Raw genomic sequence first — 27,219 nt, 5'->3', positions numbered from 1 at the left:
TTCAAAATACATAAAGGTTTATTGAATTCTTATCACAACATACTTTTTCAATAATTACTTATTATCCAAACCTTCTAGTAAAACATTTTCCATATATGGTTGAAAATGTGTTCCACAGAAGATCGGAAACTCTTATCATTCTGGAACTGAAGAGTCAAATTGTAGTTTGGCATGGAACTTCAAATGGTCCCACAGAACTCCACTTGCAGCCCCATACACGTTTTTAAACAATGTTTTTCCTCATATTCTTAAGTTTCCAGGTAGTATGCATAACTACCTGCAATAGAACTTGCACTTCATTGGCTCATTTTGCAACTCGTTGAGTTTTTCCAAAACAAGCACAAAAGGTATATAGTTGGTTATTGTGATGGTAAATGAGCCAGTTGCCTTATCACTTGTACTGCCATTACAATCTAATGTAATGGAATGTATTTTAAAGTGCCAATTTAAGGCATTTTCATACACTTTTTTTAGTAGCCTATGCTGTACTACCAAATTGGCCTCAGTAACTTAACCATTAATTTGTAAATAGAATCATTTATTCTCTCAGCATCCTTTGCAAGATGCTACAAGTTTTGTTTTTAAAAAATGCTTACCTCACAATTCTCAATACTAAACTAGCTATCTAATAATGCTTTGCCTATTGCTTAACCCAATTTCATAATACAGGTGTTCTCTTATGACGTTTTACCACATATGCACACCACACCTAAAAAGACCTAGGTTCTGTTCCTGTTTAATACTGAAAATCGTTTAAAATGTGTTTTAAAAACTAAGTTGCTTCATTTGCACAGCTCCAGGTTAGTTGAAATGAGATTATATACCAACTATTCTAAAGCTGTTGAAATGAAGCAAGGTAGTATTTTAAAATATATTTAGACAATTTTTTCAAATATTAAAAAAGAACTAAATATCTTTAAACAGTTATTGAATTGTTTCACCAATCTATGTGTACATTCTTATGAACTAGCAGTAATGTTCCATTTAAAACATATCCATAACTATCACAGTTTTACAACACTGAGTACATTTCAGGTAAATAAAAGAAAGCTACTGGAAAAATATTTAAGAATAATTTTATTTTAACAATAAAAGAAACTCAACAAAATCAAAATAACATTATTTGCTACACTTTTTAAATTACAATACTGCAATTTAAATCAAAATGTAAGAAATTATGAAAAATTTAAATATAATCAATACATATAATATACTAAAACAATCAAAGGCTATTCCACATCCTATATATAACAGTAAAAAAATTTTTAAACAGCAGTATTCAATATCCAATTTTACATATAATTAAAGTTAGTTCTTAAATCACAGACAATATTCTCATATGACTAGTTGGTATTTATAACGGATGATTTAATGGGTTGAGATATACTAATGCCAATATACAACTTTAACTACACAAGGCAATTATAAAAAAGTCTTTATACACATGTTTCAGTCATTTGTGTAACAATTTTAAAAAATAAAAATTGTGAAAATTGCAACAATTTATAAACTGTAAATATTATAAACCACTTTATTAAGATAGAACTGTTACAGTAGCACATGCAGTCACCTTATCTTAAAGGCTTCTGAAGGCATTTTTGACAAATTGGCATTTCCAGGCATTTTAAATATTTAGTTAAAATCAGTTTTATGCACCTACTTTTGTCATTAATATACTTAAATATGAAAGTCATGCAAGCTGAAAGAAATGTGTTAAAACTATTTTAAAAAACACTAAAATAAATTAATTTGGAATGAAATGCCATGATATTGCATTGAATATAATGTAGCAAACTGTTCAAGTAGCATGTTACTTTAGGATATAACAAAAATCATTTTGTGTAACAGACGAAGTAGATTTTGAAGTGCTAACAGTTTAGGATTATTACTATAATAAATTTCACTTACAAATTTAAGATACCTCTAATTGTAATTTAATTAATTTTACTTATGGGAAAAAAAACAAACAAACCCAAAAACATGCTGTAGGCTTGTATTATGACTACAGAATTAGTAAAATTTTATCTAAAAATATAAGCTCATAGAAGGAATGTTCTTAAAGTAAAAGGCAAAACAAAATTTTCAAATAAATCTTCCTTACTTTTCTCCTCTGACCCAGTTATAATCACACCAATTTTATTAAATCACAAACCTGACGTTATTTAAAAAACGTTAATTTTACTGTAAGTAGTAAAGAACTAATTATGACCAAACAGTATTAGTTGAATATAAATGAGATGAACTTGAAATCTATTTAAAGTTAATCAATTTCCAAATATTTTTTACCCTTGTATTGAACAGCCTGATAGAGAAGAACAAAAAAAAAGTCATTAGTTATGATTATGTATTCTTTAGAAAAACCACCTTGGTACAGAAAAAAAAAAAAACTGCACTTATATTTTTAAAGTTAGAAAACTTTTATTCCAACTTTTAAGTTTAATATACTCAGCTCCAATCACCTTAAAACAGGTATAACTTTTACTGTTTACAAGTTATGACGTGAAATGATGATTAATTATCTTGACAACTGTCAAGATCACTGTATGTGGAACTGTCAGGTTTTCTTCTCCTAACACTTGGCATAAATGCCTTGGGCTAAAAACAAAAAAGACAAGCTTGTTAATAAAGCATTTTGGTCAATTCTTAATGCAAAATCTTTGCATATTAATATAGAATTGAAATGTTCATTAAACAACCCCATTTAAAACAATAAGGTTGTTTAACTAAACCACTAGTTTAGAAAGAATAAACTACCATAACAAAAAGAGATTATTCATACATAATTAGCAAAAGCCATAGAATTAGAAAATTTACCTTGTTATTAGTGCATGCAGGACTTTTGTTTCTTACTACATTAATTTTAATTTTAACATAGTAAATAAACTGGGAAAGAAAAGTATTACTTCAGGAATATCATTTAGTAAGATACACAAATATTAAACAAAGAATATCTACAAAAAACAAAAATCAGACCACAAATAAAAATACATAATCCAATTTAAAGCACATAGTATTGTCTAATTACATGTCCATAAAATCATTGCTCTTTATTAATTAATTCCTTAACTTAGAACACAATATACAGTGAATAAACTAAACTAACCCATAATTAAGATTGTGTGCAACTTTCAAAATTTTAGTAATAACCTACATCAAATGCATCTCCTTCAGTGGAAACTTGCAAATACTTTTTACTTCGATAATATTCCCTTTTTTTCAGTAAATAAAGTACGATAATATCACCTATTACTGAAGCCTGTAAAGAAATAGATTTTAAAAATTCAAACATTTCATTCAGTTATTATATTTGTATAACACTCAAAATTCTGATTAAAATGTTATACATTTTTAAATGAATATAGAACTTTTCCATTTCCAATACTGTAAAGAGGTAGATGGATTTAAACTGCTTTCTCAATTTTCACTACTTCTCAAAGTAAAGAAAAACAGATTTAAAACATTAACCTTTACATTTCAATTTTTTAGACTGGAACAAGGAAGTTTTTACCTAAAGAATCAGTTACAGCTACACCTAAGATCAATTTATTTAATCATCAGAATGGATAGTTTTCCTATAACATAGTAGCACCAACAATGCTGTCATTCACCATCTTTCATGGCAAGCTTTTCAACTGTGTCAACCATACAAAGAATGCAAGTGGAATTGTTTTTTTTTTTTTGTTTAAATTGATTTGTACCTTGAGACAATAGTGAATACTTGTGTTATATGGGGATTGTACAAATCATAACTAAAATGTCAATGATAATCTTATGACAGACCAAAAGTTATCAAATAAACATCAAGAAAAGACTAACATAGTCCATGGAAAGAAGAACATAATGGTTTGTGAAGGATTTAACCTAGCATCCCAGGAAGGAAAATATTCTGACAGTTTTTCTGAGATACTCATTCATATGAGAAAGTTTCTTCTGACTGTTGGGTGTTGTTGCTGACCTACAAAGTGATGCATCTATTTGTACTGTAATTGTAATCCTGATGATTTTATTTTAACATGCAGAACAATGATAAAATATTGTCTATAAATTGCTTATTTCAACAGTGCAATTTTACTTTTCAGGCAGAATTGCCCATCCAAGCATAAGAATTAAACAAGTCCCCCAGAAAAATTGTGATGGATAGAATAGAGTAATATTTAAGAGTATGAAACGAAAAATCTCAAAATCTGACTTTCCAATTTGAAAAATGTTACGTTACAAACAACATCTTAGTACTTGAAGTACTCTCTTAGATAAACTAATGCCTTAAATTTAGGAGTATCATGTAACAAATATGGCAATTTATAAAATTTTACACAGGGAGCCTTATGTCATAACTCCTTCAATTTGAAACTGCAAAGAGAATATAGTGCAATATCATTTGCTTTTACACGAGTATATTTTATAAAATGTAGATAATTTTTACATATTGATTTTTATAATAATAGTTGTTCTCACCAAGTGCAGAAAAACCAAATATTTAGAATTATGATTTACAATGTGCTATCAAATTTTAACATTGTGAAATAAAATATCTTAAGTTTAAATGGAGAAAATACTGAAAGGTCATTATTAGTAGCAGAATAGTTAGTTTATCATTAGTTAATAACTCAATCATTTAAAACCTACCAAAGCCAAAAGTCCCAAACCAGATCCAATGTTAATCATCAAAGGTACCACATTAAATTTCCCTGCTCGTCCATGTACAATTATAACATATTTAATCCCATAGATTTTGTAGAGAGTTCTAGTGTTATCATCATAATAGTTGGAATATCTGCAAGTAAAAAAAGTGGAAAACAAAATGTTTAAAAAGATATTTCTAATAATTCTAGTCCACACACACACACACACAGAGAGAGAGAGAGAGAGAGAGAGAAAAAAGAGATAAATATCTTTTAGTTCCAATGTTCACACTAGTGCTTTCTTTTAAATGTGTTCATAGTTGCTTATTTAAGGATTTAATCACGTCAAGAACCGAATACTTTACAAAATTAAACAATTACAGAAATTTCAGAAAAAAATATAAATTATTCAAAACACCATGTTTTTCCTACAGGATACAAAATGAGGGTATCGAGTATACTAGATTTTTTTTTTTTTTTTTACTGAAAACAATTCCTGAGACTACAGTAGTTATGTCATTGTAGGCTGGGGTAATATTAAGTATTTGAAATGTTGGTTAAAAATTAAATAGTTCTATTTTAAATTACTTGCATCAACTTAGCTTTTCAGCATACCATTGTCAGAAAATATTTAATAAAGTGGTGGTGCTTTTATAAGAGCTACTTTTAAAACTCAAACTAGAATGACGAACTTCATCTATACCTGAAATTCCAGCCTTTTGCAATTCTGGCTTTAGGATCATCTAATCTTCGAAAGGAATATACTGGAATACAATATCTTATATCAAAATCAATATTGCAGTCCCATTCTATAATAATGGCAATGACACCACCCTAAAACAAAATAAAAGGAACTAAAATGTCACAATCCCACTTTAAAGATGCTCATTTAGTTTCAAAACATGCATGAACAATGTACAAATTTTCTTTATAGGTTTTAAATTATCCCATAAATGTATTACCACTTGTATGCTACCAGAATTACTACAGAATAGTATTAAACATCAGTATTCCCCTAAACTAATAGCAGTTTATTACCACTGTTTCACTTCATTAAAAAGTAAGATTTTACCACCATTATACAAACATGACTGTTCCTTTAAATTCAAGTCTGCATAGAATCTCTGGGTCATCAGTACAATGGTAATGACAACAAGATATTCAAGCATATTTATTTTTATTGAAAGACAAAAAGGTAGAAGAATATACATTTAATCAGCAATTTGTTTTCTTAAGTATAAAGAATCCCACTACACCTTCCCATTATTTACAAACCTACAACTGTCCATATGAGAAGAGTATTGCACATTCACTGAAATATCTATTTTAATACAATCTTCTTTAATTGACAGATCTGGGTTTAAAAGTAAACAAAATCTTTTAGACAGTGTATTGCTGCATAAAATAATGTTAAGAAAATTATATATTGCATACAGAATCAACTAGTGTTCAAATAAGCAATGAAAATAAAAGAATTGGTTGGTTGTGGCTGCTGCTTACAAAGGAGTTACCCTTCTTTCATACAGATGTTTGGTTACTGGCTTAAATAAAGAGCTTAAATAATTTGAAAGAGTGACTAATCAGACAGTTATGAAATACTCAAAATATACTTGAGCTATCCAGTATCCTTAGGCCCAGCACGACCAGGTGGTTAGAGCACTTGACTTGTAATCTGAGGGTAGCAAGTTTGAATTCCTGTCACACCAAACATGCTCACCCTTTCAGTCATGGGGACATTATAAAGTTAGTCAAACCCACTATTCATTGGTCAGAGTAGCCCAAAAGTTGGCAGTGAGTGGTGGAAAGCTGCCTTCCCTCTAGTCTTACACTGCTAAGTTAGGGATGGCTAATGCAGATAGCTCTTGTGTAGCTATGCATGAAATTCAAAAAACAAACCAGTATCCTTAAACATAAAATGTTCTTTCCCAAGTGTCTGCAAGTAATTTGGGGGTAGATCTAATATAAAACTTTGCAACAAAGACAAACTGATAAACTAAAATTACAAATACCTAATAAAGCAAATTAGAATGCCAACAATTTTTCTTGTTTTACCTTGTCCACATTTATGGACTTCTACAATTAGTTTTCCCTAAAACCATAACTATGTTTACATCTTATGAAAGTAACTTTACTTCAGTCATCTGAATGGAGCCACTAGCTTTTTGAGAATTCCTGGTATATTTTTTAAATGCTTGGGGAAATACCTAAAGCTGTTTGAAATGAAAAGAATATTGCTGAAACTTGTGAAAGGTGCAAGTTAAAAAAAGTATTGAAATATACATCTCAAGAATTATTTTTCTGGTCATTAGGGTTAATGAGACTACATTTCAAGTTTGGAAGAGTAAAAGAAGTCAGCAACTGTTGTTCAAAAGTTTTAACATTAAAAACACACTTATAAGCATGTAACAGTTTACTTTCATATGCATTAGGATACATTTTTAAAGCCTATGAAAAAAGAAAAAAATGCAGTTCTTTAGCAAACAAGTAATTTACCAACATTCAGTATATTTACAAAAAGAGCATTTAGAAACCATACATTGGAAACCAGTTTTGGTTGTTCAGGTAATCTACACATTTTATCTATCACAGATAAAACATTTCTGCTTAAAAATCTCTTGCCATTATGAAATTATTTGTGCAAATATCCATGGGTGTTAGTGCATATCAAATTTCTATGAAGCAGTATCTTAATTATCACTAAATAAATTTAGCATTTTGCACATAAAAGTTAAAATAATTTAAATTACTAAAATATTAATTCAACTGTTAAGGAGGTTTTTTTCCTTCCAAACAAGGTATAATACTACAGAAAAGGTACACTAATAAAGAAATACATTGTACTAATATAATAAGTAGCCATGTGGTGATTTAGATTCATTTCTTTAGAAGACAAACCACTGTTCTTTCAAAAGGTGTAGCATTTTCCACCATCAGTTAATTTGTTTTTTGGCTATAAATTGTTGTTTGCCTATCCATTATTACTATATTAAGGTAGAAATCAGAGATAGCATAATGAACCTATCACACTTTAAATTTTGAACTATACTGGAAAATTTTAAAATTCATCTTTTACAAAAGGTGTAAAAGTGTTATTTTCCTTTGAAAAACAACTAAATTATTATCCACTAATACACATTTACAAGCTCCAATAAATGAAACTAAATTTAAACAAACATTCTTCTTTATGCACTTCGTAACATTTACAAAAAACTTCAAATGACTGATAGGTAGTATGCAAAAATTGTGTTAAGATAGCAAAAGTTTCAGTAAATATATTGAGTTTTGTTTCCCTACTATTAATAAACTTGATGCAGCATAACAAGTTAGGAGGTATTCAAAATAATTTACTTCATTCACATAATCTTATATATCCAAACTAGTAAGAAAACTTCCTTTATTAAATTGGTTTGGTTGAAGTTAAGTACAAAACAATAAAAATCAGGGGAAGAATATCTAGATCTTTCCAACCATAGGCACCAAACCCTGATTTTTAGTGTCATAAGGCTAATAAGGGATATGTAAACAATGTTTTTTTTTTGCGATAGGTCAAAACTCTTCCTTATAAGTTGTTATTTGCCTACCTATTATTATAGTAGCATAACACGCTCTCTCATTCAAATATAATATGCCTGCAGTCTTGGTGCCAAACTACTAGGGACCTTAAAATTTATTTATAATTTTATGTGTACAAAGACTTTTCAAAGCTACTACTTGTTATTTAAAGTCTCGAAACTGATAAAGTTTTAGTAACCAAAAGAAATTAAAACTATTTCTTCTTACATGAAGTATATAATATTACCAAATTTCTTCTGGTTTTGACCAGAAATGTTCAGAAAAGTTATCGCAAAAAAGCTTAAAATGCAGAAAAGTTACATTTTGGCATATTATACTAAATTAAGTTGAAACAAAACTGCTGTTCTATAAATTAATCCAACTTGGTATCTTATTAAACTAAATTTTTTTAATACATTGAACAATATTTTTTGCATTTAAGAAATTTGGAAAATTAAAAAAAAACAACTGATAACTTGTCTTCATACAAAAAGACTCCATAGACTGAGTTAAGAATTTAAACTAAAAGTATTTCAAAGTTTAATAATTATACATAAAACTTACAATTCACAAGTTGTCTTAAGAAAATTAAGTTTCCAAATTTTTTCAATACAATATGATACACATTATGCATACCTGTAAACATTAGAAGATAAACTTACCAGCAGAAGTTGGCATTCTGGCCTCTCCATTACAGTGGGGGAAGCACCGATTACCAGTACAGCAGACAAATATGCCTTATATAAAGTTACCATAGACAAAGCAAGTATCTTTTTAACCCTTAAACAGCAGGAATATTGTAGATAGCAGCATCAATTCATGATGGCTACTGTTTAAGAGTTAAATACTCAAGTTACAAAACAGGACATGATACATACATTGGGATGAAGAGGGTTTAACTTCCCCTGAATACAACACTCAAAGATAAATATTCTATTTCCACTGATAAACGATCATAGCTCATTTACTGAGGGAATTAGTTAAGTACAGAGAAACCTTAAAACCTAAACCATAATGCAGAGCAAAGGACTAAAATTTACAATTATGAAGATTTAGTTTCCAAACATTTGGATACAGAATGTCAGATAGCTGCAACAGACTTCCTAATGTGGGAGAGGGAGAAGTAGATATTCCTGAAGATAGATGCTAAAATTGTGTGTGCACATTATAGCAAAATCACATTGTGCTATCTGCTGTACAGAAGGAAGTTTAACTCTCAATTTTAGAATTTTATATTTGTAGACTTACAGCTGTCACATCAAGGGAGACCAAAAATTACAAGTAAGAAATTGAAAAGGTTGCAAGGTGTCAATTAATGGAGACATGAAGCAAGAGCAAGTCAGTTGAAAAACCTCACGATGTAAAACATTCATTCTGTTGGAAGAATCTGACTGGGTTGAAACAAGCAATCTGCAATTAAATTCATCACTTCTAGAATATAACATACTAAAAAGCAGATATGATAGGAATGTGGTTTTGAGAATGTGTGCCTCCTTGATCAGAAATCTAGGATACAATTATGGAATATTAGAATAATTCATGGACAATTTTCCCTTAAAGTGTATGTTGAAAATTATTTTTGAATGGTTTGATAACTTAAGTTTAACTTGTCACTTGGATACATATTTATTTATGATGTTCTAGAGATTGTACAAATGAAGTGTAAAAACTGCAAGATAAAAACAGTATAAATATTAGTAACTACATTAATAATTCTCATTCATTTATATTAGGAACAGTAAAAAGTAAAAATTAAGATGATTTATTTTGCTGTGGTACATACTCTTAAAAATATTATCAAATTTTAAACAATTTCATTTACTAGTTTTGCTTTTGGTAATAAAAGATAGCAACATTAATTACTAAAAAGAAAGAAATGTAACCACCAGGTTAACAACCACAATATTTCTAAGTGTAAATAATGGACAGACAGTTATTAGTAGAATGTGTAGTTTACCTTTACAGCCATAACATCATAGTTCTCTCCAGCTTCTGCTACAATATCTCCTAAAACAAATACTGGACAGGCAGGATCAGTGTTTGAATGGTAGTGACAACCAGATAGATAAGTTGTATTAGTTGTGTCCAGAATATTTCTCCTAAAGCAATTAAAATGAAAAAAGTAGATGAATATGTAAATTGACTAAAAGATTTTGAAAAACAAATTATTGGAAGTACTGTTTTGATAACTAATTCTAATTAACCCTTTCTAGACTAAAGAAAGGCCACTTACATACCTTTACTTTTTTCTTCTTGCAATGAAACTAACAAATTGCAACAACCTTAACATTGATTAATTACATCACCTCATTTCAGTTTAAAGAAATTCATTCAATTGTACTTAATATTAAATGTGTTTTTTTATCATGAAACTAAAAAAATAAAAATTGCTGCAGGATACTTTAAAAACAAAAAAACATTGTAAAGATAAATATTGCATGTGTGTGCATAATATTATATGTTTTATATACATCCAATCTGTTTTAACTTTAAAATTTCAATGTTAATGAAAATTAGTTTTCATAAAAACTACAAATTGATCTAACATAAGTGCATCATGCCAGGCAACAATATTAAAAATATTTTAACAAAACAAGTATTATTTTCAATTAAGTTACATACATGTGCACTAATTAACTAATTAAATGCAATAAACTTAATATTCTGTGAATAATGATTTGAGTCACTGGAATATTTTTCCATTACTACTACACTCTCTAAACCTAATAAGGCTTACATCATGTAATATCATAAAAGAATATTGTCATAACTTTCAAAACAAGTATAATCTAACATTTTCAAGAATGAAACAAAATGTTAAGCTAAAAATCTTAAATCTGTAGTTTGTTCAAGTTTTTTAAACCTGACACTAAATTATCTTGTTTTTCTATGCAGCAGTTTGATCTAATAATTTCTAAAGTATTTCCAATAGGTATTTACCTCTTCATACATATGAAGCTATTATCAGCTCTATATGAAAAAAAAAAACAACAACAAAATACTTGGTCATTACAAGCCTTGCACTCCCAAGTGCATAACTCACTGTGGTTCAACTGCAACAGCCCTCCACCAACAGGACTGCAAAACACCTTCCTGATGTACATAATTTCCTCTACTGAATTTTACCAAACTGTCACTTTGGTTCTCCACTGAAAAGTGAGTTTGAGGAGAAAATGGAGATAAATGGTATGAAGTGTGAAAGGAACCAAGTATCTACTGCAGAGGAAAGCTTCCAATATGGCACAATACCTCCTCTCGCATGTTATCACTCCACCCGTCACTTCCAATATGGCACAATACCTCCTCTCGCATGTTATCACTCCACCCGTCACTTCCAATATGGCACAATACCTCCTCTAGATGTTATCCTCCAATATGGCACAATACCTCCTCTCGCATGTTATCACTCCACCTGTCCAAGACACAGAATTAAGAATTCTTAAAGCAGACAAGGATTGTGATCCCCATATTAGAGGATAATAGGTGGATGATTTCACCAATTCTGTACCATGTGTATTCTGCACCCACTGTAGAAACAAGTTTAAACATATGGGCAGAAAAAGGGGGAGCATAAACAAAAGAGAGGAAAAAACATTGAAATGGAATCCAAACCACAATATAAAACCAGTTTTAATCCCATCTTAGAGAGGCAAAAAAAAACAACAACAAACATCTACAGATAGCAATGTAAGAGAAGGATAAAACTGAGTTGCTTCAAGGTGTACAGTGTCTAGGGCATGACAGATCATCCAATGGTAGGTCAGCTGCAAAAACCAACAATCACTATCAGAACATAACCTTAGGACCTTGGAAGGAGGAGGAGGGGTCCATATAATCTTCACCTGAAGGTCAGCAGAACAGAAATATATATATTGGGTAAACTGATCAAATTGAGAACCTATTGCATGAAGGTCAGCAGTTAAAAGATAAGCCCATATCAAACTCAGACTGCCATCCCCTGCAAAACATTAAACCTGAGGTCACAAAAGACCTTGAAGAAGAGAGCAAGAGATGTTATTGAACATTATCATCATCTTCACACTGCACAGAGAGAGATGGCTTCTGATGAAAATATAACGTCACCCTTCCGATTGAACAGCAAAGTAGCTGGACACAACATAACCTCTAGAACCCACTGCATAGAGTTAATGGGCATGAGGGAAATGGAGTGAGGAATAGGAAACAAGCATGAGGACTTGTGTTGACTGGTCCTGCACTAAATCCAAAATCAGCTACAAGGAACTAACACTGATGATAGGATGAGTTGCAATATGATGGATCAGCTTCAAAGCTACATCATCCTTTGATTAAGGACTGCACAAAGACTGGAGAGTCATAGAAACCTCTGGATTCAACCATATGAAAGTGAATTACATCCAAAAAATATATCCTTCACCTCTGGATAGAATTGCACATATGCTGTGCACGTCTTCTGGGATCCACTGCACATAAGTAGAGAATGTTTATTAGTAGACATAACATCCCTTCTGATAGGATCATACATAATTGGAATACAAAGCAAGCTTCCATGTTCTACTGCATGGAAATGAACTGCTCCAACCAATTATGTGCAAGCAGAAAGAACCACACAGAAGTTAGATGTAACATCAACTTTGAGCTCACCATACAGAAATAGAGTATATAGAGCACCACATGCTATCTCTAGAAGAGTGACACAGAATCTCGTAAGGGTTTCACCTTTAGAAAAGTTAGAAGGCAAAATTGGAAACATCAAGATTTTAGATCCTACCCTCAAATTCAAAAAATAAAAACAGTATTTGAAAGCTGTGTCCAAATCATGATATTTCATAGTTCTATAGTCATAAAACATCTTCCACATTTTCTTGAAAGATTAACATCTCAAATTAGTTCATGACAAGAAATACCCTCGAATTCAATATATCCCACAAATTAACAGATAAGGAAATGCAAACAGTTTAACAAAATGAGATGTGCATGACATTTGTATAGTAAAATATAGAAACTTTAAACTCTACAACTACCAGCATACTTTGAATGAAACTCATTACCAATTTTTGATGTGTGGAGGAAAGAATTTAAACTTTAAGCACTACTAGTGTAACTTATGAACTTAGCATTATTAAATAAAAACAAATCTTCAGTTCTTTGCCACCTGCAGTTAAAATAGTTCACTTAGTTGAATAATGTTCCTTTTAGTACTTGTATGGCAGACAAAGCTTGTACAAGTACTAAGTCAGTCTAAATGTTAGTTTCATTTTACGTAGCCACCAGTCCAAGAATTAAACTTATTTGATCTTTCCTTGTATATGCCATGCCCCCATTCCACAGTAATCTCTTTGGAATTATCAATATTTTCCAGATTTGAATGGCATGCTCATAACCATGATAAAGCACAGAAATTTCAAGGCACAAGGAAAACAGTACATAAAAATGAATTTTTCAAATGAGAAAAAAGATGTCAAATGTCCATTGTGGAAAATAGCATCCCATTGCTCAAGTATCTCATTTTATACCACATTAGTTTTATGGTTAATTTGCATTTAGGTCTCACATTACATTTGTATTACTTATGAATTGGAACAAAATAATACACATTTGAAAGGTTTAAAATGATTAAGTTTATCAATTGCTGCCTTACTCATGTACATTACAAAAATGGTGAAAGCAAACCATTTTGCCTGCAGCTAACAAGTCTCTGCTAATCATAAAATTAGCAGGGTCCACAGGTACCAGTTGTCATTAGCATAAATAATGCATGCAAAAAATTGAAAGAAAAATAAAGACATGGAAAATATAAATGAAAAAGTAAAGTTTAAATATAATGCATATAACAAAAAAGAATTTTTTTTAAACAATTAGGAGGTACTAGAATGCAAATGAAATGTTCAAACTGTGATAATAAATAGTACTTTTCTTTTTAATATGAAAAAGCCTTGTAGATGAACTACTTAGAGTTTAAGTGAAAATAAACTCCATTAAATAACAACAAATGGAAAAATTAAATTAATGTTATTCCTTTGAAACTATACAATTTTAGAAAAGTTTGTCAAATTAAGAGATTATCCACCAGTTTTATTTTGGAGTGAAAATTGGTAAGAGCAAAAGTTACCAACATATATTGTAACAAGCCAGTAGTTAAGGTTAGTCAATGTTCTAAGTATAATTTAAGAAAAATAAATTGAGAATCTTAAAAGCAAAACAAACAAACAACATATTTGCAAGTTACTATTAAAAGTTTTCTAGTAGTGTCCAATCAATGATTGTATATCAACATACCTTCTGATGTTAAATTTTGGAAATTCAACAAAATTCTTGATTAAAACTGTAAAGTTCTTGGTGGCAGCAAGTAAAGCTGTACCATTTTCCCTGAAATATAGAAATGAAAATTGAATGTTCCAATTGGTGTCTATGGTATACAAAAGAGATAGAAATGAATTCCATTTCACCAAGTTACTTTTGCCATTTATTGGAATACAACATCTAAACTACTCATTCACTAACACTGAAACATAAGTATCAACAAATATGTTAAAGATGAAAATATTTAAACAATAATTACTAGTCATTGATCAAAAGTAATCAAATCAGCTCCCCTATGGCCAGTTCAAAGTGTGCATTTCATGACCAAGTTATTTAAACTTTACTGTATACAAGAATAAACATAAAAAATAATCTTCAATCTCTCAAAATTCTGACTTATGCTCTAGGTCTTCCCTCTTAAATAAATGTCACTATTACTTGTAGCTCTTCATGGAGACAGGTCTGTATTTTCACTGGAATAAAAGGAATTTTACTGCTACACCTACAGTTGCACTGAGAATGCCACAACTTTCTTCTACAAAAAATATTCTTAATGAGCATTTTAAGTTAAATGTTCTTACGTATAAAAACTTGTTTATTTAAATAAAATTGACTTTGCACTCATTTGTTCAAAGATGCCAGAGGTTAAGCAGTTTTTGTCCCTCATTTTTGCTTGAAGTGTTTTAATTTAAATATTAAATCTCTCAACACTGGCTAAGTCAAATCTAACTGAGGAGGTGACCTCTTTATACTCATTTAAAAAGTATATAGATTTAATACTTTAAATATAGTGTATATCTTCATAACATTTGATAGTCTTTCAACTAATATTAAGTCTTTATCACATCAAATTATAGCATAAAACATTAGTTTATCCTAAGTAGCTTTAACCCTATTGCAACAGATCACAGGCCATGTCAGATTGTTGACTTGCATTCAAAATTTTATTGAACTACTATTTTATGAATTTATGTCAATAAGTTTGATATCAAATTGTAATTATACTTAAAGATAAGTGTTAATTTAAGAAGTAAATATTAAAAGCATACACCAAGATCAATTTTTGCAAGTCACATGGTATGTCAAATGTAGCACTGGTTCAAATGTGATGGTTGCAATGTCAAAATACTACATTTACAGTTTCATACAAAATAGGAACTCAAATTTTGATAATTTGCTGAGATACAGCTTGTGTACCAAATCAAGCACAGTGGCTCTGTTGACATCTATTTTGGAAAAGGGTTCCTTATATACATTTACTTATATATGACATACAAATTACCAATTTACAGCTCGGAATGCCCATGGTTTTGTTCAGCCATTATCTTGTTTTTTCTAACCAAGATTTTGAGCAAATAGGATGCATCTTTAATCTGCTCCAAATTACTTAAGACAAAATAAAGCTTGAAAATTTACAAGTGGAATTATATGGTATGATTCTTTGGTTATTTAAAATGTGTAGTTTTCCAAAACTTTCTAACCATGCAGTAAGAGTGGTTATTACACATTCATCTAAGACTAGCCATTATGATTTGTGTGGTAACTGAAGTTGTACTGTAATGGAAATTGTTACTTATCTATTGAGAACATATTATAGCTTTTAATAATTAAAATACCGACTTTCTATTGGTTATAGGTACTACATAATTAAATGTTAAAGAATTACTAACAAAGCCTGAAAGATGTGATAGGTAGATGTAGCAGGAGGGATACAACTTTCCATTTACAGCTCTATAACCAAGCAAAATTGAAAGCTGTACAAAATGTGTTTAAGCAACAATAACTTTATAGGTAGAAACATATATTTAATTTCATAAATTTTAAAGGATTAGTGTATAAATACAGAAGATGCATAGAAGATTTACTGTACAACACTAAAAAGTTCAGGTTTTTTTTAATACAATTAAAACAAAAAAATCATTAAAATATGGATTATTAGCTATGTTTATGCTGTAACATTTGGTATAATAAACAAAAGGTAGGTTAATAAAATTTGAACATAAAGACATTAAAACTTTGTCATGTGCAGAGAGATAACTGAGTTGAAATAGTAAGTGCATAAATTGTCCCCCCCCCCCCTAGTAAACCAATGCATAAATATATTAAAGACTGATATGATTGTGTTACAGAAATGTAAATAGATATTTGAAAGAATAAAGAAACTTTTGTATTTGTTACATTTGCAGGTTAGAATTTTTGACATACCCTTACAAATTTATTGGAGTTCGCTTGCTCAATTTAACTATTATCATCATCTTTTTTCTGTTGCTAAAGATGAATAAAGACATTTTGTGCATGTTATTCAACAGCAGTGTAAAAGAAAACTGTCCTGCAAACACCATTTATATAATTCAAGTTTCACTAATTTAGGAAAAATGTTTTAAGATACTAAACAAACAAGTCCAAAACTTCAAAGTTGATTATCATGTCCAAGATCTACCCATTGTTGAAAGCAATATTATATAATTTAATGTACATACAAAGGGTTAACATCTTGTTCCACTGGACACCATGCATTGATTTCACAAACGTATACAGTTGAGTTTACAAGTGAAATAACACAGTTCCCTGTCATCACACCTAGATGAAATCAAAAAACCAGTCAGTATTAATAACCTCTATACCATTCAAACAAAAATTAAAACAAATGCTCAACATACTTAGAATTCACTTTTAAAATTTAAGGCTATAAACCTTCTCTTAATGGTTCCAAGTGTTTAGGGTTCATAAACTATAACAGTAAGGTTTTGTTTTTTTATTAGTGATGTTCACCCAATTCTAGAAGGTATGACTTATGTACAATTATAGAATAGAAAACAGTTGGGTAAAGCATTTTCTTGCTAGTCATAAAAATTTATTTAGAAGACATGATCATTACAAGATAGTCATCCTTTGAGATTCTCCAAAATAGAGTTTAGGAGGATTTTTTGAAGTAACTTTTGTTGTCTTTCAAAATTAACTTTTAAAATTAATTCTAATGATATACAATTTTTATATCAGGGCACTCTGTAGTTGCTGTTCAATAAATCTTGTACTCAAAGACTGTCATGGAATCTGGAAGTTGTTGACAAAGAACCTGTTTGCAACAGTAAGAGGGAATTGTTCAACAACAGCATTAAATCTTTAATGAAGTGTGATGCTCACAAAACACAGCTTTGAGGGATTCTACGTCCCTGTAGAAAAGAACAGGAATATGTCAAACCCACATGAACTTGCAATTTCCTGTCAATTAAAAAAAAGGGGCAAATAACCACACAACTCATAAATGGAGGTATCGCAAAATGCTATACTTCCATGTTGTATCATAAACCTTCTCAATGTCAAAGAATATTGACACAAGATGCTGTTTGAGAAATTCTTCTCCAATTGGTGTTTCAAATCAAAATCAAGTGGTCCATGGTGGGCAAGAGGAGATTGATTCAAAAAAACAAACAAGATGAGCATTAACAATTCTCTGAGGTCATACAGAAACAGATCGTCAAAGCAATCTTGGGATTCTTCCGAGGCTTAGAGAAAGTTAGGACAATAGCATAGTACCAGGAAAAACAAACATACTCCTGCCAGATGTGGTTAAAAACAAATCAGAAGAATAGCAAGAGAAGCAGGAGATAGATGGCGCAGCATTTCATAGTGTACATCATCAGGTCCGACCAACGTACTGCCAGACCAATAGAGGCCAGTTTGAGTTCCACCAGTGTAAAGGGATGATTATAATAATAAAGACAATCAGATCAACAGAAAGAGGCAATTGCTCTGCCCAAGTCTTGATGGCTCAGAAGGTGGAGAATTAAGTAAAAGTGGTAGATACCTGGCAAAAAGCTTTCATCTAGAGTATCTGCAATGCTCCAGGTATTAGTTACTTCCTGGCCGTCAGAAACCAAGATCGAGAGAGTGGTAACAATTATATTGCCCACTGACCTTTCAAATCTTCTCTCATGACTTTGGAGTTGATAATAGAAGATATGTTCATTGCAAACTTAATCCAAGATTCTTTCTGGCTTTAACATCTTACCTATTGAGCATGTGCACAGGCCTGCTGGAAAGCAAAGCAATGAGATTCGAGAGTGTGGGATACTTACGAAAAGTATCCCAGGCCTGTTTTTGAGGCTTCTGTGCCATGTGGCAGACAGGATTAAACCACGGACAAGGATATTGTGGAAAATATGTCAAGGTTTTAGAAATACTTTGAGCAGCTGCCTGGATAATACAGTCAGCCACTGCTGCCATACAGTCATCAATTGATAGCTTACAGATGATGGCAGATCAAGTTCTGCAAGAGCAGTGAAAGAGGGCTGGTTTGCTTTATTCAGCTTCCACCTGGGCACACAGGTCAGGTGGCAACCACAGCCAGTCTCTCTCAAAATTATAGAAAAGTGATCACTACCATGTGTGGGTTACTCTAAACCCTCCATGAAAAGTGGGAAAATAGCAAAGGGGAGCAAATTGAGAAATCAATAGCAGTAAAGGACTGGCTACATGCATGAAAATAAGTACAAGAGCCAGTATTGAAAAGTTGTAATCTCAGGGAGCATACCCTTTATGGAGTGACCCCTCTATCAATATCAGCATTCCCCAAATGGAATGATGTCCATTAAAGTCCCCCAGGACTAAAAAGGGAGACAGCAACTGTTCAATGAGAACATCAAGGGCTGATTGGTTATAGGCCTCTCCAAGCAACAGGTTGAGAGAACAGTGATGGTACAACCCATGGAAAATGTATGGCTAGATCCACCAAGGAGGGTGTGTCAAGTGGTAAAGACAGGGGATACACATGCTGATCAACTAACAGTGCCATCCCTCCATGTGCTTGTTCATCACACAGCATGTCATTTCTGTTCAAAAACACGTGCCAAAAGGTGACCATATCAGCAGGTTACCGAAGGGTTTCCTGCAAGACATGACAACTCGGATCACAGGACGAGGTTTGTGCTTTACTGTCCTCCAGGTTAGACCATACACCTGTTTATTTGTTTGTGTGTGTGTGTGGGGGGGGGGCAAATCAGGTGGCTTGTTTTTGAATTTCACACAGAGCTACACAAGGGCTATTTGCATTAGCCATCCCTAATTTAGTAGTGTAAAACTAGAGGGAAGGCAGCTAGTCATCACCACCCACTGCCAACTCTTGGTCTAATCTTTTACCAATGAATAGTGGGAATTACTGTCACATTATAATGCCTCCATGGCTGAAAATGGAGAGCATGTTTGGTGTGACAGGGATTCAAACCCGCAACCCTCGGATTACGATTTGAATGCCCTAACCCACTTAAATCAGGTGGAGAGCCCCCCATTTTTTTATTTTTAACGATAAAGTCTTTTCTTTATTTGAGAAAGATCTGTTGACCTGCATGGATTCTACCCTGGGTTGACTGGGCAGGTCTTTGGTTTTGGATATGGGCATTTCCTCAGGTACATATCCTCCCATCCCAAGATGCAAAATGATCATTCACTGATGACCTCAGTCACTGGAATCTTCTTCCAACAACAAAGAAAGTTGATCTTGGGGTTTGCTGGAATGAATGTTAGGAGCAGAGATGGGCGTTAATATTGATTCATCAACTTTAACCATAGAGTTGAAGATTTTGTATATGGTATGAGTGATTCTTTTAAAAGCAGAGGGATCTGTCTGTACTTCCACTGTAGCAGTGGAACAAAGTGCACCAGCATAAGTCTGATATGAAGTGGTGGACAGCAACCTGAGCCTCAAGGTAATATATGTTTTGAATTGTCCTCAACTGTTGCACCTCTTTCCTCCAGCCATTTAAGGCTGGTACAAAAGTACCATGGATGAGAACCATTGCAATTGACACAATGGTGGTCTCTTTCACCTTTGTGGGCATCATGGTCCTTGCCACTGCAAGGACCACATGTTAAGAAACCAAAACATGTCATCTTCAAGTGACTGAACCAGTGACACTGAAAACATCTGAGGATTTGGAATGTATGGCTGTACCTTGCAATTAAAGATATCCTGCCCTAATGGTGGCAGATGTAAAATATCAGAATGCAGACATTGGTCAGCATTGTAATTCCCTCTTTGCAAATGGAGATATGCTTCACTGCAGAAACTTCATGGGTGGAGAAACCAGCAAGAATCTGATTGAGGGATGTTTTTCAAATCCCTCTCAACAATAACTTGTCATGGTAAATTCAAAAGTAGAACAAGGCATAACCTCAATAGATATATCCCCAATCACCTTTGAATACAAGAAGTTCACTGTGTCGAGATATGGATGTCTTCACCAATATGTCATCAGAGCTAAAAGCTTTTTGACTGACTCTAAGAGAGCCAGAAAGTTCCTCTAGTCCCTTCTGAATGAAACAAAAGGAGACATTTGTCCTAAAGGTTTGTCTGAAAGAATGTAGTATAAGAAGATGAGGTAGAAGTGTTACAGATGTGGAAGATTACTGCTCAGAATCTTCAAGATGTGGTCATTTACCTATGGACTTTTATTTTTCACTATTTTAAAAAAGTTTTTATTTGGATGATCCATAAAAGAATTTTTGATGCCCACTGACCCCACTCACTACAGAGACCGACAAGGGGACACATTACAATGCCAAACAAGGACATTGCAGCAACTCCATGGTTTTGCAAGTACTATACCCAAACACCAGCATCAGATACAATGTCCACAACACCTGTTGAGAACATTCAACACTGGTACTTGGTTGACCCTAGCCCAAGTGGACCAGCCAATTGACACTAGGGGCCACCCCAAGACTGCCCATCTACAGGAATTCAAGGCCAGAGTAGTATATTAGGGTTGGACTCCTCAACCACCAGGATTTTCTCCTCTTCATATGTCATCATGCATGAGAAACACTTGGGAAGTTTAGATTCCAGAGGAGGTAAACTGAATGAACAGAACCTTTTCTTCTGGAAGGTCCTTTCACCACATACAAGAATCCACCTTAAGAGAAATGCAAGTAACTTATGAAATATCACATGTAAGAGAAATTAACAATTCTTTCAAATACTTCATAAAATTAAGATGTCAGACTTGCCTAATTAAACAATTTTAAGCTACATTGTGATGGCAATTTTGTTTACATTCATTAAAGTACAATATATACCTGTTGAAAGAGCATTAATTAACAAGATCTCGTTAAAGTTTACTCATACAAACTAATCTAAGGCTTGTTCCAATTACTTAAAAGTGATAATTTAATACTTAAAAGTTAGCTCACCTTAAAGCTGTGAAATGGTAAGACTGGGTGTAAAACAATTTGGTGCAATTTAAATATTTATTGCAAAAGTACAAGAATGTTACTTACGTAGGCAAGTCTGCAGGAGATATTTTAAACCACATTAAAAGCTAAATAAAAAACTCACCATTTCCCAAGAGAAGAGGAGTACCAGCTACACAAGTGTTATTGTTTGGATCACACAAAGCACCAGGTACAGCTGGGTCCTAAACAATAGAAAAATGAAATTTTATGTAAACCCAACAACAGATATTACTAACCTGTTACATTTTTAAAGAGGAAACAAAAATGGTAAAACAAATTTTCTGGAAATACTTAAAATATTCTACTGATTAAATTAAATTAAGTTGCAGGACTAACTATACAAGAAACAAGAAATGAAAAGGATTACTGAGGTTAAAAACACCTAAAACAAAAATATCACATGTAAATATGTATGATTGTTAATACTCATCCCTCACCTCAGGGCAATGAAACTGAGTCTGGTTGGGTGTAATAACAACATTGGTAGTGACAAAGAAAGCTCCATTTTCCTGAAATATAAAGAACTATTTTATTTTATGTAATTAAAATGAAATACATTTTACATTAAACTGAACAACAGAAAAAAAAATCCATTCAAAACTGAGGATTTGGTCAAAATTCAAGACAATGGTTTCAACTTTTGTTAACTATAAAGTATCATTTTATATATCATCAAATTCATACAAAAAGCCATCAAAATTAAAAGGCTCAGAATTCCCCCCCCCCTCTTTTCTGTCAGTGAATCTATCTACCCTAGCCATCCCTAATTTAGGAGTGTAAGACTAGAGGGAAGACAGCTAGTCATAACCACCAACTCTTGGGCTATTTTTACCAACAAACAGTAGGATAGACTGTTACATTACAATGCCCCATGAATGAAAGAACAAACATGTTTGGCACAACTGGAATTTTAACCCATTATCCTCAGATTATGAATCAAATACTAACCACCTGGCCATACCAAGCCTGCCACCACTAAGACCATATTAAAAATAAATCTTAATAAAAGTAAAAATAAATAAAAAGCAGCCACTCTTAATGTAAGAATCTTTATTTTGGTTGGCTTGTTTTTGATGTATTGATTATTGCAGTAACTCACCGAAGGAGGGATAACATAATCAGATACATCCCATACTCTTCTGTAATCATCAGTGTTATTAATCTCTGGATTAAACTTGTCATCTGTAAAATTTGTGTAAGCTACTCCCTTGACTTTAGTTGTGACAGAACTTTCTACAGCACTAAAATCTTGATAACCTTTCTTGTAGATAACAGCAAAACTAGAAAATGAAAAGAAATTATCAATATTAGAATTTTATATAAAACATTAAGTTTATTATACAAAAATTACAAGTTTCAAACAATTAAAATATTACTTAACAAAATGACTGAATTAAAATGAACAAAAAGTAAAATGGTAAACATTCCCAAAAAGTTGAATGTAATGAAGTACTGCAATAAAAAATATACAAGTTTGGGTAGTTTTCCACTACATGTACTAAATATGAAATATTTGCATTCACTTAACAAAACAGATTTTAAGAAATAAAAGTTAATTTGCATACACCATATAAAATGTTCACACAATGTACAAAGAAATGGGTACTTTCCTTGAAATATACATTGTCAATATGCATCTACAAGACAAGATGAAAGCAATATTCCTTACCTTCACTACTTTAAGTTAAATATAAAAGTTGTATAAAATCATAAATATCTTGGTTTTAAGTAGAAAGAAATAAAGCTTATGAAGAATCAAGGACAAGATTTTAAAGGATGTCAAAAGATAACATATGTAAGCATCTTTCATTTCAGAAGGTGAACTACCAGTGGGTAGGTATCTGAAGATGTGATGGCTTATGTTATTTTAATGTTTAAAATGGGGTAGAGTTCAATAAAAAATTTTGGACAATCCTTTGAAACAATTTTGGTGTTATAAACAGTTCCACTTTGCAACACAGTACAGCAAGTTTATCACAAAAGCCACAAGTTATTATTATTATTAACTTTGAAAGTGAAAATGTCAAGTACAAGTCCAAAACAAAATGCCACTATAAAAAAAGAAAGTCAAAACAAAACCTCAAATGTTCCCTCTACTTCCTTCTTTTGGCTTGCAAGAAGAAAGATGAATATTGTGAAGTAAAAACTTCAAATATTTAAATGGTAAATACTTTGTGCTCTAATTCAAAATCTCAGTTGCGAATGACTAATGAATTGGTGTAACTGGTAACCCTAGAAGCTAGGCATCTGATTTTCTCACTTAACATTTATAAATAAGGGACCTGTAATCCATCTAGACTACTCCATTTACTACACTGATATAGTTTCATAACTAAAAGTTAGCCCTTATTTAAATATTCACACTTCTCTTAAACTCCATAAAATCTACTGCTCCAATCAGGTCTACAGACAACTCACTGCAAAGGCCAACTAACTGCATTAAAAAAAATAAAACTACATGTACTACACTTGAAGAAAAATGTAGATGGATAACATTACAAATCTAGTTTCCACTATAAATTTTAATTTATTAAATGCAATGTAATGCATTTGGGTTACTACAATTTCAATAGTGTACAGTTTTAGTTTCCTTAACCAAGAAAAAAAAAGTTGATTTTCTGGAAAGGATTCAGGGATGGATAGATTATCCTGCAGAGATAGGAAGAATTTTTGTTTTTTTTTTAAGTGGAAAGTAAGAGATCTTATGTTCAGTAGATTATCTTACATGAATGGAGGTCTTAATCCTATAAAATTTTGTTACATTCTGATAACAGAACAAAATGTCACAAGCTCAAGATTTGGGAAAACATACGGTAGCTTTTAGTGAAAACAAATTTGTTTCTACACAGTGATTAAAGTAGTGAAATGAGTTGCTGTTGGTAACAGCATAGCCCAATACTTTAAAAATGTTAAACAAAATAATTGGCAAATTTCTAAACAAACAGTGGTTTTAAATTCACTTTCTTCTATGGTGGGTATGGTTAGAACAACTAAAATGTCCCATTGTTGTAGAAACTGTTAATGACAAGAAATATTGAATGCATTCTAATTTAACTGTAAAAACTTTTCTTTACTCTTATGGCTATTTAAAAACACCATTACTTATTTAACTGCAAAAATCAATAACTTGTTATTTTTAGAAAAAAAGATGATGAAAGACCTTGTCCTTTAAGGTATTCCTTTCTTTCCAACTGGTAACATTTAAAACATCTAATAATATACTAAATGAAAAGTTTCACATCCATATTCCAAGTTAACAGAAATCCATCATAATTACAAAAATCATTTAAAAGTTTACAAATACACTTACGATTGTTCAAAGAACAAATATGAAACAATCATTGTTTAAGGATGTTAAGCCTAATACCCCTAATGTTTAAATTAATACAAAATGTTTACTCCACAGAAAACTATCAAAACATTGATTGGATAATAATAAAAATTCCCAAACTGACAACTTGTCTTTGTACCTTAACTACAGTAAAGTACCATTCTAATTATCCATTTTTCTATTATTTTCAGAAAGTTTGTACTTTAATTATATTAAAATGCATGTATAGAGGGAATAAGCTTGCAAATAATAGTCCTCCATAACTATGGAATTAACTTGTTGTCTGTAAACTATATATTACAACAAGATGAAACCAATTTACTGCCTAAACAAAAAAAACATGTTAAGTCATGCATGCATGGTGAAGAAAAAGACAACTTAACACCTATGATGCAAAAAAAACAGAAATTTCCATATTCTGATAAAAGTTACAAAAAACCACCATGGTTTATCAGTTCATTGTGTATAGAAAGACAGTGTATTCACATTCTGTAAACATGCACAACCTAGCTCATCCACTACTCTAAAAATGATGTTTATTTTCAAATCTACGAAGCCAGTGTGCTTCACTATAGAAGACACTGCTTTACGAGCCACTGCATTACTAGCAGTACCAGATACAATTAAAGAAGAAACTACCCAATTACAAAGGATATATTGAAGACTTCAATAAGGAGATTTAGCTACAGTTGATACATATATAAAATGGTTTATATAAACAAAAATACAAAACACCTTCAAAAAATGAAAAAAAAACAAAAAACTGTATGTACAATTATACTGAAACAAAAATAATCAGTGATGGGCATCATAAAGGAACAATAAACATTACTAGTTCAACTGTAAAAATTATAAAAAAAAAAACACTTTAAAAGTTTAATTTGTTACCAACTAAAACAAACATTTAGTAGAACAATCATACATCTTCTCTGCAAAAATTTTAATAGAAAATGAGCACTTCACATTATAACATGGTAACTTATATTCTCATAAGTTATAATGCCCAAACAGTTAATCTACATATAATTATTCCAATCACACACATGAATAAGTTTTACTATAAATGTTTTGTTGATCAAATGTTTTACTTCATTTAATAAATATCAATATAGGTAGGAATTTTTTAACTGAACAAAAATTTATAAAGAATGTTTGCTTGCCTATTTCTTCCAGTTTAATTTGGAAAACCACTTTTATAATCATTACTTACAACAGTTTTTTCTTAACTTCCACTTCTGTAACATTATGCATGATTAATATAAACACTTAGCTTTGAATTAAATCTAGGTTATCCTCAACTTCCGTTGGTGTTCAAATGTCAAAGTTAAGAACAAAGATTTTAATCTCTGACTAAACAAACACCCTTCAACACCTTCATAGGCAGTCTTTAGCAGGGAACAACGTTTCGATCTTCTAAAGTCATCTTCAGGTTATTCTGCATTTTATTTGGAAGAGCGTTAATATCCATAGCAGCTGTCCTGATACAACGTAAAACCTCATTCTCCCTTCTACGTTTTAGAAAAAATTTGTAGGGCCACAGTGCAAGTAGGTTCCTTCTACGGCCTACCCAAACCCCGTTACCTTAGTTACCTTAGATCAGTAAATACTAAATACACTCACACTACTTTTATTGTTTCATTGACAAAATCTAATGTTAAAACCTAGTACTTACCCAACAATATAGCCTATTATGATCAACTGAACGATTCTATTCAATATACCAGCTTTCTTGCTTTTGATGTGAACAATTTTCGTCGTATCATATTCAAAAAATTCTGACAGGATGATTTTGACTGCATCACACGACATATTTTCATATAATAAATAAGCTTGAAGAATTGCAGCAAATACTGAGATATAACTGTACAAAATACTTCTACCACGACAATACACTATCGTCGGAAAAACACAATACTAATGAATTACTCCTATTGAAAATGCAAACTGTTATCAACACCACAAGTATAACAAACATAAAATCACATGACCAATACATATATATTTGCATGATTTTGCAGTTTGATATACATGGAAAACATCACCACTACGATTAAAAAAAAAGAAAAAGAAAAAACGTATTTTACACAATGATCACAATCGTTTTTTCTCTTTTATTCTTTTCCATTGAAATATTAATTATAAGAATCCATGACTGAAATCAAAGATGAATACACGTCAAATATATTAAACCTAACTCTGCAA

The 27,219-nt window shown here is 31.5% G+C and overlaps 1 protein-coding gene across 1 annotated transcript; it reads right to left on the bottom strand.

Moving 5' to 3' along the window:
- Nucleotides 1-27,219, bottom strand: LOC143240521 (P2X purinoceptor 4-like). The gene is made up of 11 exons (XM_076483077.1): nucleotides 26,690-27,219; nucleotides 22,786-22,966; nucleotides 22,124-22,195; nucleotides 21,790-21,868; nucleotides 16,937-17,036; nucleotides 14,433-14,522; nucleotides 10,132-10,273; nucleotides 5,326-5,456; nucleotides 4,627-4,774; nucleotides 3,152-3,256; nucleotides 1-2,595 (listed from the first exon to the last, which is right to left on the bottom strand). The coding sequence occupies exons 1-11, from the start codon at nucleotides 26,824-26,826 to the stop codon at nucleotides 2,512-2,514; spliced, it is 1,269 nt and encodes a 422-aa protein (XP_076339192.1). The 5' UTR covers nucleotides 26,827-27,219; the 3' UTR covers nucleotides 1-2,511.

The sequence above is a fragment of the Tachypleus tridentatus genome, chromosome 13, assembly GCF_004210375.1.
Source record: "Tachypleus tridentatus isolate NWPU-2018 chromosome 13, ASM421037v1, whole genome shotgun sequence".
Classification (NCBI taxonomy): domain Eukaryota; kingdom Metazoa; phylum Arthropoda; class Merostomata; order Xiphosura; family Limulidae; genus Tachypleus; species Tachypleus tridentatus.
The sequence above is the reverse complement of the archived record's forward strand: the minus strand, read 5'-3'. Positions and strand labels throughout refer to the sequence as shown.

Excerpts from the sequence above, each read along its gene's own strand:
- LOC143240521 (XM_076483077.1), bottom strand. The coding sequence starts at position 26,826 with ATGTCGTGTGATGCAGTCAAAATCATCCTGTCAGAATTTTTTGAATAT. Across the intron at positions 22,196-22,785 it reads ATTATGTTATCCCTCCTTCG|GAAAATGGAGCTTTCTTTGT; the intron begins GTGAGTTACTGC and ends TTTATATTTCAG. Across the intron at positions 2,596-3,151 it reads CTGAAGGAGATGCATTTGAT|CCCAAGGCATTTATGCCAAG; the intron begins GTAGGTTATTAC and ends TTTTGTTTTTAG.